Source organism: Oncorhynchus nerka, linkage group LG9a, assembly GCF_034236695.1.
Source record: "Oncorhynchus nerka isolate Pitt River linkage group LG9a, Oner_Uvic_2.0, whole genome shotgun sequence".
Classification (NCBI taxonomy): Eukaryota; Metazoa; Chordata; class Actinopteri; order Salmoniformes; family Salmonidae; genus Oncorhynchus; species Oncorhynchus nerka.
The window spans coordinates 60,405,202-60,418,441 of NC_088404.1; the positions used below are offsets into that span (position 1 = coordinate 60,405,202).

The 13,240-nt window shown below is 41.1% G+C and overlaps 1 protein-coding gene across 1 annotated transcript; it reads left to right on the top strand.

Moving 5' to 3' along the window:
- The first annotated feature begins 9,664 nt into the window (after window positions 1–9,664).
- Window positions 9,665–12,656, top strand: ifitm5 (interferon induced transmembrane protein 5). The gene is made up of 3 exons (XM_029669005.2): window positions 9,665–9,998; window positions 11,524–11,741; window positions 11,996–12,656. The coding sequence occupies exons 1-3, from the start codon at window positions 9,792–9,794 to the stop codon at window positions 12,003–12,005; spliced, it is 435 nt and encodes a 144-aa protein (XP_029524865.1). The 5' UTR covers window positions 9,665–9,791; the 3' UTR covers window positions 12,006–12,656.
- Window positions 12,657–13,240: the final 584 nt, after the last annotated feature.

Here is a 13,240-nt window from a genome sequence, read left to right on the forward strand (position 1 = left end):
AAGAACTAAAAGAAACTAACAGAAATGGAACATTTGTCTTAACATTTTTAATTAATCTCTGTTGAAAACAAACATAGTTCGCTGCGAGCGTTTGGAAACGGAAGCCTTGTTGAACGCACCTCAAGTGAACTAGGCCTAAGACCCTATACATTTGCAGGCTAGCTATTGGTTTCGTAACAAATGGGGGCTCATCCGGGATAAATGTTAACAAGTGTTAGCATTTGCTGTAGTGGTCCATGTGGTTGTGAACTGTGGAGGACCAAGCCTGCCATAATTATAAATAAATAAATCTACACAAGAATAGATAAATTAATAAATACATCCACACATAATTGAATAAGTGACCAAGAAAATACAAAAATACACTGACTAAAATGTATTCATTCTCTCGACATAAATCAAAGTTTATTTATCATGTGCGCCAAATACAACAAAAACACTGACTAAAATGTAATGCTTACTTACAGGCTCGTGCCCTCTTCACCACTGCTCGACTACAGCTCCATCGATGGGAATAGGGGCGTGCTCGGTCCTCCTTTTCCTGTAGTCCACAATTATCTTCTTAGTTTTGGTTACGTTGAGGGATAGGTTGTTATTTTGGCACCACCTGGCCAGGTCTCTGACCTCCTCCCTATAGGCTGTCTCATCGTTGTCGGTGATCAGGCCTACCACTGTTGTGTCGTCTGCAAACTTTATGATGGTGTTGGACTCGTGCCTGGCCATGCAGGTGTGGGTGAACAGGGAGTACAGGAGGGGACTAAGCACACACCCTTGGGGAGCTTCAGTGTTGAGGATCAGCATGGCAGATGTGTTGCTACCTACCCTCACCACCTGGGGGCAGCCCGTCAGGAAGTCCAGGATCCAGTTGCAGAGGGAGGTGTTTAGTCCCAGGATCCTTAGCTTAGTGATAAGCTTTGAGGGTACTATGGTGTTGAACGCTGAGCTGTAGTCAATGAATAGCATTCTCACATAAGTGTTCCTTTTGTCCAGGTGGGAAAGGGCAGTGTGGAGTGCAATAGTGATTGCATCATCTGTGGATCTGTTTGGGCGGTATGCAAATTGGAGTGGGTCTAGGGTTTCTTGGATAATGGTGTTGTTGTGAGCCATTACCAACCTTTCAAAGCACTTCATGGCTACGGACGTGAGTGCTACGGGCCTGTAGTCATTTAGGCGAGTTGACTTTGTGTTCTTGAGCACAGGGACTATGGTGGTCTGCTTGAAACATGTTGGTATTACAGACTCAATCAGGGACATGTTGAAAATGTCAGTGAAGACACCTGCCAGTTGGTCATCACATTCCTGGAGCACATGTCCTGGTAATCCGTCTGGCCCCACAGCCTTGTGTATGTTGACCTGTTTAAAGGTCTTACTCACGTCGGCTACGGAGAGTAGGGGTATGTACGTACAGTCACTATGGGGACGACGTCCTCGATGCACTTATTGATAAAACCAGTGACTGATGTGGTGTACTCCTCAATGCCATCGGAAGAATCCTGGAACATGTTCCAGTCTGTGATAGCAAAACAGTCCTGTAGTTTAGCATCTGCTTCATCTGACCACTTGTTTATAGACCGAGTCACTGGTGCTTCCTGCTTTCATTTTTGCTTGTAAGCAGGATTCAGGAGGAAAGAGTTGTGGTGGGATTTACCAAATGGAGGGCAAGGGAGAGTTTTGTACGCGTCTCTGTGTGTGGAGTATCTAGATTTTTTTTCCCTCTGGTTGCACATTTAACATGTTGATAGAAATTTGGTAGAACTGATTTAAGTTTCCCTGCATTAAAGTCTCCGGCCACTAGGAGCGCCGCCTCTGGGTGAGTGGTTTCCTGTTTGCTTATTTCCTTATACAGCTGACTGAGTGTGGTCTTAGTGCCAGCATCTGTCTATGGTGGTAAATAAACAGCCACGAAAAGTATAGCTGAAAACTCTCTAGCCAAGTAGTGTGGCCTGCAATTTATCACAATATACAAAATCTAGCCAAATCTAGAGACTTCCTTCGATTTCGTGTACCAGCTATTTAGACACACCTGCTCATTTCAGTTTTTTTTCTATATTTGTACTATTTTCATGATTCCATATGTATTATTATTATTATTTCATAGTATTGATGTCTTCACTATTATTCTACAATGTAGAAAATAGTAAAAATAAAGAAAAACACTTGATTGAGTAGGTGTGCCCAAACTTTTGACTGGTAATGTATTATGAGATATAATACTACATGTGTCACATATATGAGCATAGACACTTCCGGTCAAAAGTTTTAGAACACCTACTCATTCAAGGATTCTTTTTTTCTTTTTACAATTTTCTACATTGTAGATTAATAGTGAAGACATCAAAACTATAAAATAACAAATATGGAATCATGTTGTAACTTAAAGTGTTAAACATATCAAAATATATTTTATATTTGAGATTCTTGAAATAGTCACCCTTTACCTTGATGACAGCTTTGCATTCACTCAACCAGCTTCACCTGGATTGCTTTACCAACAGTGAGCACTTGTTGACTGCTTTTCCAAACCATCTGTTTGGTTATGGTCAGGGGATTGTGGAGGCCAGGTAATCTGTTGCAGCACTCCATCACTCTCCTTCTTGGTAAAATAGCCCTTGCACAACCTGAAGGTGTGTTGGGACATTGTCCTGTTGAAAAACAAATGATAGTCACACTATGCCCAAATCAGATGGGATGGCGTATCGCTGCAGAATGTTGTGGTAGCCATGTTGGTTAGGTGTGTCTTGAATTCTAAATAAATCACAGACAGTGTCATCAGCAAAGCACCCCCACACCCTCACACCACCTCCATGTTTTACGGTGGGAAATACACATGCAGAGATCATCCTTTCACCCACACCGCGTCTCACAAAGACACAGCAGTTGGAACCAAAAATCTCTTATTTGGATTCCAGACCAAAGGACACATTTCCACCAGTCTAATGTCCTTTGCTCGTGTTTCTTGGCCCAAGCAAGTCTCTTCTTCTTAATGGTGTCCTTTGTGGTTTCTTTGCAGAAATTTGTCTCCTCTGAACAGTTGATGTTGAGATGTGTCTGTTACTTGAACTCTGTGAAGCATTTGTTTGGGCTGCAATTTATGAGGCTGGTAACTGTAATTAACTTATCCTCTGCAGCAGAGGTAACACTGGGTCTTCCTTTCCTGTGGCGGTCCTCATGAGAGCCAGTTTCATCATAGCGCTTGATGGTTTTTGCGACTGCACTTGAAGAATCTTTCAAAGTTCTTGAAATGTTCTGTATTGACTGACCTTTATGTCTTAAAGTAATGATGGACGGTCATTTCTCTTTGCTTATTTGAGCTGCCATAATATTATGGACTTGGTCTTTTACCAAATAGGGCTATCTTCTATATACCCCCCTACCTTGTCATAATGCAAGTGATTGGCTCAAACGCATTAAGAAGGAAAGAAATTACACAAATTCACTTTTAGGAAGGCACACCTGTTATTTGCAATGCATTCCAGGTGACTACCTCATGAAGCTGGTTGAGAGAATGCCAAGAGTGTGCAAAGCTGTCATCAAGGCAAAGGGTGGCTATTTGAAGAATCTCAAATATAAAATATATTTTGATTTGTTTAACATTTCTTTGGTTACTATATGATTCCATATGTGTTATTTCATAGTTTTGATGTCTTCACTATTATTCTACAATGTAGAAAATTGTAAAAATAAAGAAAAAACTTTGAATGAGTAGGTGTTCTCAAACTTTTGACCGGTAGTGTAAGTATTATACATATGCACATATACATTTGTGTATATAAGAAATATTTGACTTATATGAAACTGGCCTATTATTGTATATTTTAACAATACATCTATAAGTATATATATGCATATATGTTTCCACGATATATGCCCATATATAACTTTTCCGTATGGGACAGTAATTAACGGTTTCAACATTTCTATAGGCCATGTCACATTATTTCCTGCTATAAGTGGACTGGTTGCGCTGGTAGACAGAGTTGATCCGTGAGACACATTTGACAGAAGTGCCGAAAGTAAGAGTCATTTTAGAACTGAACCGTTTTTCATGTTCTAGTATTGAAAAAGTACAGACATTTCGGTATTCTGTGCAACACTACGTGTGTGTTTGTATGTAGCCTATGTATGAACCATTGATGTACAATGTCACGTCTTCAATGAACTTGGCCGCTTGAACAAAGTGCCTGTAATTACAATGTTTTCCCATCACTCTTGCTGCTTTTGCACCTGTACGATCATTTGACCTTTCTATTATTCTGGTATTTTCTTTTATATTATTTGTTAATAAAAATACTGTACATAAAAAGTACAACTCGAAGCGTAAACTGACATTTTTTTGTTTCAAACAGGAGATTTCAACAAGAAATCTTTTTTATCTTTTTAAGACGACAAAAGCTGTAGGATATGTACTGTAGACTGATATTCTTTAGATATTCATCGGGTACAGTAGACAATATGATGACCGATAGTCAACCTCTGTTTGACACTGCCATGGTTCCCCAGTAGGGAGCAGCACTGTTTCAAGGTTTAATGACACATGCACAAGTACATTGTGTTAGGATCTACTTCTCAGAGTAAAAAACTCTACGGACATTATGAACGCTTAACCAAGTTTATTCTTCCCAGAGGATCAATATAGCTACATTCAGACAAAAACATTTTTCACACAAGCACTGATATTTAACCGTTCCTCAAAGGCTGAGTCCCCTCCTACTCATCTGTACAAATGTCATTGTTTACTGCTAGGAAGGACACTAGTGATGCAGGCAAAAAACGTATATTTCTCCCTTAAGGTGACCTGACCTCAACCCCCCTCCATCACCAATCCATGGCTCTCTCCCCTTATCAATGCCTGCCACATGTGATCGCTTCCCTGCACTCAGCACATTCCAAGCTTAAATTGCACACACTATATACCTTCCTCCTATAACCCTTAACTTCTGGTGTAGACCATCTAAACCTCAGCTCTCCCTCAGTGACATCAATAAGTATATTTCATATTCTCAGAACCCAACAATTGAAATGCCTTTCTTGCTAGCTCTAAACCCAACAATGTAGTAATCAATATTAATGTAGTACTAAAAAAAACATTCGGTAGAACAAAAACACATGGGAAAAACACATGGTCAGTTCCAATACCATATCTACAATGTGCAGATATACTGGAGTGATTAGCGGTAGATATATATATATATATAGGAGTAAGGTGACTAGGCATCAGGATAGTATATGATGATTGTATGTGTGTGTAGAGTCAGTATACATGTGTGGTTGATGTTCTGTGTGTGAGCAAGTGAAGTGTATGTTTGTTGGAGTGTCAGTGTGCATGAGTGTGTAAAGTCCTGTGAGTGTGTAAAGTCCTGTGAGTGTGTAAAGTCCTGTGAGTGTGTAAAGTCCTGTGAGTGTGCATAGAGACGGTGCAAAAATAAAACACAAGGGTCAACTCAGATAGTCCATGTAACCATGTTTGTTAGCTATTTAGCAGTCGTATAGCTTTGGGCTAGAAGCTGTTCAGGAGGCTGTTGGTGTCAGACTTGATGCGTTGGTGCCACTTGCCATGCAGAAGTAGAAAGAACAGTTTATGGCTTGGCTGTCTGGAGTCTTGAACAATTTATAGCATATTGACTGCTTGGTATGGTAACAGCACCACTCTCTGTAGCGTCATGCGATCCAGGGCGGTGCTGTTACCATACCAAGCAGTGATGCAGCCAGTCAAGAGGCTGTCAATGGTACAGCTGTAGAACTTTGAGGATTTGAGGACCCATGCCAAACCTTTTCAACCTCTACAAACTATTTATTTGTATATGTCTCTAATTAGTCCATATTTGGACAAGGTTTCCCCGGTAGGGAGCAGCACTGAGTTGAATGTTTGTTAACAAATGCATCACAAAATCAAGCACTTTATTGATAGATTTTATTGTTGTATGTGTGCCCATTCAGAGGTTGAATGGGCAAGGCAAACGATTTGAACGTGGTATGGTAGTAGGTGCCAGGCGCACCGGTTTGTGTCAAGAACTGCAACCCTGCTGGGTTTTTCATGCTCAACAGTTTCCCGTGTGTATCAAGAATGGTCCACCACCCAAAGGACGTCCAGCCAATTTGACACAACTGTGGAATTTGACACTCTCTGTGGAATGCTTTCGACACCTTGTAGAGTCCAAGCCCAGACGAATTGAGGCTGTTCTAAGGGCAAAAAGGGGAGCAACTCAATATTGGGAGTGTTCCTAATGTTTGGTATAGTCAGTGTATGTACCAATCATAATTCTAATCCATTATCGGCAGCAATTCCAACAGAATGGAAGAGCAAAGGGTTAGATAATAAATTGGTTGCAGACCTCATATTTAGGGCTCTTTCAATATATACCGCTGCGTGATAGAAATGTAGAGGTCATTTCCGATTGGGCCAACTTATGCAGGCTCCTTAAAGGGAAAATTCCCTTTAACCTCAATCCTGTTGTAACGCTGACCTTCAGCGATGCGGATTGAATAGAGCCCTAAGTTACAGTTCTTCTCAATCGTGTATAAGCATTTTTTGGAACAATGTTGTTGATTTTCAAAACAGATTCCGCAAGACACAGAACTTTTTGGCCATTTGCAATTACAAAACAGGTAAATACGTTTTCAAAATGAAGTTGCCTTCTCAAAACATTTATACGTTCATCAAAACTATATTATACAGTCAAAATTGCAAATACATTCATCAAAAGAACACGACTGCCTGAAAAAAGATATATGCAACCGTACTTATCTCTTGAGTACAAGCAGACAAAACAGAAAGTTAGTCTGTCTTTTAGAAATCCCAGTAATCAATACATTTTCTTTGTAGTAACTAAATCATGATGATCAAAATTGGATCTACTATTATGCAGAATTATGGGCCATGACTCTACTTTTAATGCATATTTGACCAAACAATTTCATACACATCAAATCAACTATTATTCCTGATAAAAAAATAAATAAGCACATTGTGTGCAGTATTCAATCATCGGTATCATCACAATCCAATTCCATGTATTCAGTACTTAGGCTGGTTCGCTCATTGTTTTGTAGACTTTCCATCAGAGCAAAGAAACACAATTCACAATAGAAATAAGGAAAGGTGAATACATTGGAGGAACACAACTGATAGGAATGTACAGGCCTCAATCCACACCAAAGCAAAGCTCTATAATGGAAGGTCACAATGTTGGAGATTATGATTTAGAAGTAGGCTAACCCAAAGTTACTTAGAACTAACCCAACTTCATTCTCTGCATGTTGTAAAAAAAATCTGACAAATTAGGCAGCCCTGTTACCTAGATCTTTCCCTATGTTGTACATGGTACGACAATGATGGGGTGATTGAACATTTCGTGCAGTAGAATTTACTGAATGCCGGAAACAGTGAACACAATTGTGAGCACGCATTTCTCTTCTTATTATATATAATATATATATATATATATTTTGTTGTACTTTTTATCTCTTTTTCCTCCCAAATTGGTAGTTACAGTCTTGTCCCAACTCCCGTATTGATTTGGGAGAGGCGAAGGTCGAGAGTCATGCGTCCTTCGAAACACGATCTGCCAAGCCACACTGCTTCTTGACACACTGCTCGCTTAACCCAGAAGCCAGCCGCACCAATGTGTCGGAGGAAACACCGTACAGCTGGCGACCTGAAGTCAGCATGCATGCACCCGGCCGCCACAAGAGCACAATGGGACAAGGACATCCCAGCTGGCCAAACACTCCCCTAACCCGGATGATGTTGCGCCGTCCCATGGGCCTCCTGGTTGCGGCCTGCTTCAACACAGCCCAGGATCGAAACCGGATCTGTAGTGACGCCTCTAGCACTGCGATGCAATGCCTTAGACCGCTGCGCCACTTGGGATGCCCTTTCACATTTCTCTTCTGATGAAAACAATGAGTAAATATTCTGTGAACCGAACACTTAACAGTGAATTTGGTATTAACTAATGCCATTTGGTATTCCCTAATGCCAGCAGACTATAGAGTGGGTGTGTGCTAACATAGGATAGACTAGTGTTGTGGAAGTGTGATGCTACAACCTCCTAATAAAGGGAATCTCGCATTGTGTCCGAAAATAGAGCACATTGCCTACATTTTTGCTCTCCACACAGTCACTGAAAAGCTGCTGTCATGCATTTGTTGAAAGCGGAGGATGTGCTTCGTCGGGGGTTGGGGAATTCACCATTGCTTCACTATCTTTGTGGGTGCTACACCAACACCTCTAAGGTTTTCGAATTTGGGTCTTGGGAAATGGAAAGTTGCTCTCTCTGAAAATGGGAAGTTGTGACAGAAGCCATGGATAAAATTGGGAAATCCTATGTGGAAGAGCTCGCTCGTCGACGGTTCGCCATGATGGTCATCAGTCGCTCCCAGGACAAGCTGGATGATGTGGCCAGGCAGCTTGAGTGGCAATACAAGGTGGAGACCATGACCATCTGTTATGGAATAGGTTAGGTAGTCTAGACAGCTCACTACACTTCCACACTCCGTCACCCAGGGCTTACCTTTTTAAGATGACAAAATCTGTAGGTCAGGATATGAAGACTCATATTAATTTGATATTCATAGGGTAGAGTAGACAATAGGTCATAGTAGGGCTTCCGAGTGGCGCAGCAGTCCAGGACACTGCATCTCAGTGCAAGAGGTGTCGCTACAGTCCCTGGTTCAAATCCAGGCTTTATCACATCCAGCCGTTATTGGGAATCCCATAGGGCGGCGCACAATTGGCCCAGCGCCGTCCAGGTTTGGCCGGGGTAGTAACAGGTATTTCTGTTTTTATTTTCAATGCATTTGCTAAAAATTCTAAAAAACCTTTTTCACTTTTATTATGGGCTATTGTTTTTTAAATGTAATCCATTTTAGAATAAGGCTGTAATGTAACAAAATGTGGTAAAAGTCAGGTAGTCTGAATACTTTCCAAATGCACTGTATGTACATGTTTGGCTACAAATGCTTTACATAATCCAGCTCTAGTTGAAATGATCATTTAAGTAGGGTTAAACAATGCTCACACTGAGGACAGCAGAACGTGTGTATTTGTCACTGTAATGACTTCAGCTAGCTAGGGATCCAACTCTATTGTAACTACGCTCGCTAAACACGGGATCGCCAACTCCATCCCAGGCAGCTCTTTGTGACAGTTTGAGCGAGCCAGCCCAGCCCTAACAAACCTGTCAAATAATCAACTATTCACTGTCTTCAATCGGGACCACGATTACAGTAGTTGAATCAGGTGTGGTAGTACTGGGCTGGAACAAAAGCCTGCACGCCTATCTATCCAATTAGAGACCCCTGATCTGAATTCAACAAACTGGTCTCTCTCTCTCTTTCTCCTTTTCTCTCTCTCTCTCGTTCTCTCTCGCTCTCGTTCTGTCTGTCTGTCTGTCTGTCTGTCTGTCTGTCTGTCTGTCTGTCTGTCTGTCTGTCTGTCTGTCTGTCTGTCTGTCTGTCTGTCTGTCTGTCTGTCTGTCTGTCTGTCTGTCTGTCTGTCTGTCTGTCTGTCTGTCTGTTTCAGTCTTTCCTTCTCTCTCTGTTCGCTCTCTCTTATCCCTTGGTCTGTCCCAGAGGCCCGACCACATAATGACAGCCCTACAGGTCCCTGCCCAACGCGCCCTCTCGCTGTCACCACCCTCCACAGGGGCATAAAAGCCCCACACAGGAGCCATGACACACTAGGAGACGCCATCTAAGCAGAGCAAGGCAGGTCACAGAATTAGCCAGCTTCTTTTCAACAAATCAAGGACATTCAGGACCAGACAACAAGAATTGACGAAGCCAAAAGAATGGACAACCACACGTACAACTACCCGTCCGACTGCACCCCTCTCACCAGCTGCAAGTCGGCCCGCAAGCCGGCGGGTTCCACCGTGGTGAATATGGGCACCGCAGGCAAGAAGCCACCCAGTGACTACCTAGTCTGGTCCCTGTGCAACACCCTGTATGTCAACTTCTGCTGTCTGGGATTCATGGCTCTTATCTACTCAATTAAGGTGAGTTCTTTACAAGCTCTATGTCTCTCGCTCTTTCCCCAAGTCTCTATTTAAACCTGTCTCACTAATGATTATGTTGTAGCTGTTATATTGTTAGCTAAAATAGAGGCAACACAGAGTGAGGTTGAACAGCCAGCAGAAATTGAACACAAATAGTGAGTGTTAAATTACATCCATTTAAAGACCATGTTTACAGCTGCCATACAGTACTATGTAACTGTAGTAATATCTAGACTCCTGTAAGATACATTTGCTGTCTAAGGCTTCTCCATAAGCCAAACTAGATGAGGGAGTCTGTGTGTCCTGCACCACAGGAATGGGGGATGTGGACTGTGAATGGCACAGTGGCCCAAAATCACTTCCCCTGTAATGAAACAGAGCCCAAATTAGAGATTGGCACCGCCACTGGCAGCCTGACTGAAGAGTTTAAAACTGGTGTAATTGGCATCTTACTAATAGGCAAGTGCTGATGGGAAATTAAAGACTAGCATGGGGGAAGCAGGGGTACCATACCAGAGAGAATGTGAATGTACACAGATCTAGGATCAGTTTGCCATCCAATTCCAATTCTAAACTTAACTATTTGGGGGAGAGAAACTGACCTAAAATCAGTGTCTAAAGCCAACCTAATTTTTCTCCAAATAAACCAGATATGTTATTAGTGGCCAGATATTTGCAAAATGTCTTAGACGAATGTTTTACCAGTACAATTACTAACTTAAGCAGGGTAGACTTCAACCAGTGTATTCGTCAAGAAATACAGGTGTATAAACCTGGTCATAAGACCTACATGGTGGGCCTGTGCAGGTTAAAAAGGAAGGGTATATTACTGGTAACTTTCAAAGTTTACTATTGGAATTTTGGAAACTTTCAAGGATTTCATGAAATGTAATATGAAATAGGATTATAAAAATAGAATGACAAAAAATAGAATGACATTATCCTAAATGTAACCCATAAACATAGTGAATATCGTTGGTGTTTCATATGAGGGTTTCAGTATTAAATATTATTTATATTTTTACACACTTTTATTTTACTATGTCAATATGTCTTTGTTGTATATGCTTTGTCGGCAAACTGGTGGCAGTTGTGAAAAAAGTCAATAGCTGGAAGTGTTGCACAAAAACAATTACATTGTTAATCAAATGCTTTTTTCATTCATTTACGCTATTTTCTCTTGAACCATATAGTCTATCCACTTTTTGAACCATGTAGTCTATCCACTAGAAACACATGGACAATATGGACACAGATCTGAATATTAAGAAAAAAATACATATTTTACATGAATATATTACCTGTCATTATTACATACTTTTCATTTGAACCATATCCAGAGACATCCTGAGACCTTTCATGACGATAACATTAGAGAACCTACATCAGAGGCCTAATCCTCATTTAAGCCCCATCAATAAATCGACTTTCTCGCTCTCTATCTCACGCTCTCTCTCAATTCAATGAAATAAACTTAGGGTAGCACCGACATTGCTTTTAACATTTGCTTCTCTCTCCCGTCCAGGCCAGGGATCAGAAGACCCAGGGGAACTTGCAGCTGGCCCAGGAGTGCTCGGACAAGGCCAAGTGGTACAACATCCTGGCGGCGGGCTGGAACCTGCTGGTGCCCCTGTTGGTGGTGGTGCTGCTGGTGCTGTTGCTGGTTCACCTGGGCACCTCACAGGGCTCCTTCGACTTCTTCGGAGAGGACGGCTTCCAGAGCTTCATGAAACTCTTCAGCAGGTAGAGAGACAGACGTAGAGGGTTATATACTCTGCCTGTTAAAGAGTGTTGAAATACACAGAAAAGGCTGTATTACTCGTAGAACTCGGAGCAGGGTTTGAGGATTATTTATGCAGATTTAAACAACGCACTTTTAAAATGTGTTGCATGAAAGTCAATCGTGAGCTGTAGTAGGCTATTGTAAACTTTTTTGGGGAACGGGAATTATGCGCCACCTGTCAATTAAATATTTTATGTTTTTGGGGGTGATTTAGCGTACATTGAAGGCTGGTTAGTGGACAGAAGATATCGAAGAACAGAATGATAGATGTAGAAAATTAAAGGAGAAGATGGTGGATGGAGACTGGTGGATGCTTCCCTAAAAGCCACCCAACAACCACCTGACAACGGACTAATGACCTCTTTACATCATGGGTCACTTTTTTTCCTTTATAAATATTATCAAGACATTAACTAATTGTTGTTCTAATGTACTATTATATTTGCTGTAATTTTTATTGGTAGCTGTATTGTTAGCTAAAGGCTAGTATCATTGTCACTGCATTGGATCTTGACCATTTCTAGACCCCTTTTGTGAAAAACAAATGTGAGAAAGTAAAATAAAAAATGTCACAACTACAGAAGGTTTGTACTACTGAATTGTTTCAGCATTATTTGTCTTTCCCATCAATGGGTTTATTTGCAACATCAAAGGCAGAATTTTGAGGTCAGTAATCAAATAAAAACAGTGGCTAAATTCAATTGTTGCAAATTGTGCAACATGAAATGGTTGAATTCCGGCCTCGAAGTAATGTTGAGAGTGTGGGTGGGACATATAAGTGATAATGCCCGAGAAGCCGGTGTTTGTTACAATGGGTTACCAAAATATTCAAATAATGATTGACATATTTTCATTAAAAACGTTATTTTGATAAATGTGTTTATATTATTTCATCCTTTTAGTACATAAAAAAATCTAGGGTTGCTCCCAAAGCCTGCTGGTCGTTCGTTTTGTTGGTTTGGTTGCCAGAGATGCGACCCAGTCGTTCAGTCTTTTTGTTCTGTATCTATGGACGCGACCCAGTCGTTCAGTCTTTTTGTTCTGTATCTATGGACGCGACCCAGTCGTTCAGTCTTTTTGTTCTGTATCTATGGATGTGACCCAGTCGTTCAGTCTTTTTGTTCTGTATCTATGGACGCGACCCAGTCGTTCAGTCTTTTTGTTCTGTATCTATGGACGTGACCCAGGCATTCGTTCTAAATGTTCCATAGCCATACTGGTTGGAAACATTATTAGCCCTTGCTTACTAGCTAACCAACTATGGCTAACTTACGGTCACGTCAAACAGTGCAGACAGAATAACATTTGTTTAAGGCTTAAACAAACTTAAATAAACTTTAAGCTGTTTTCTAGTGACATTTATTTGGATGCATCCATAACAATGAGCTAATGAGGCGTGATTTCACCTGGCATAGAAAATGTGCTCACTCGTCAGGACACTGTTGTTCAGAGGAGCTAG

What these genes read in the sequence shown, in the direction of transcription:
- ifitm5 (XM_029669005.2), top strand. Translation starts at nt 9,792, where the DNA reads ATGGACAACCACACGTACAACTACCCGTCCGACTGCACCCCTCTCACC. An exon ending in CTCTTATCTACTCAATTAAG is followed by an intron (nt 9,999 to 11,523) that starts GTGAGTTCTTTA and finishes TCTCCCGTCCAG; the next exon opens with GCCAGGGATCAGAAGACCCA.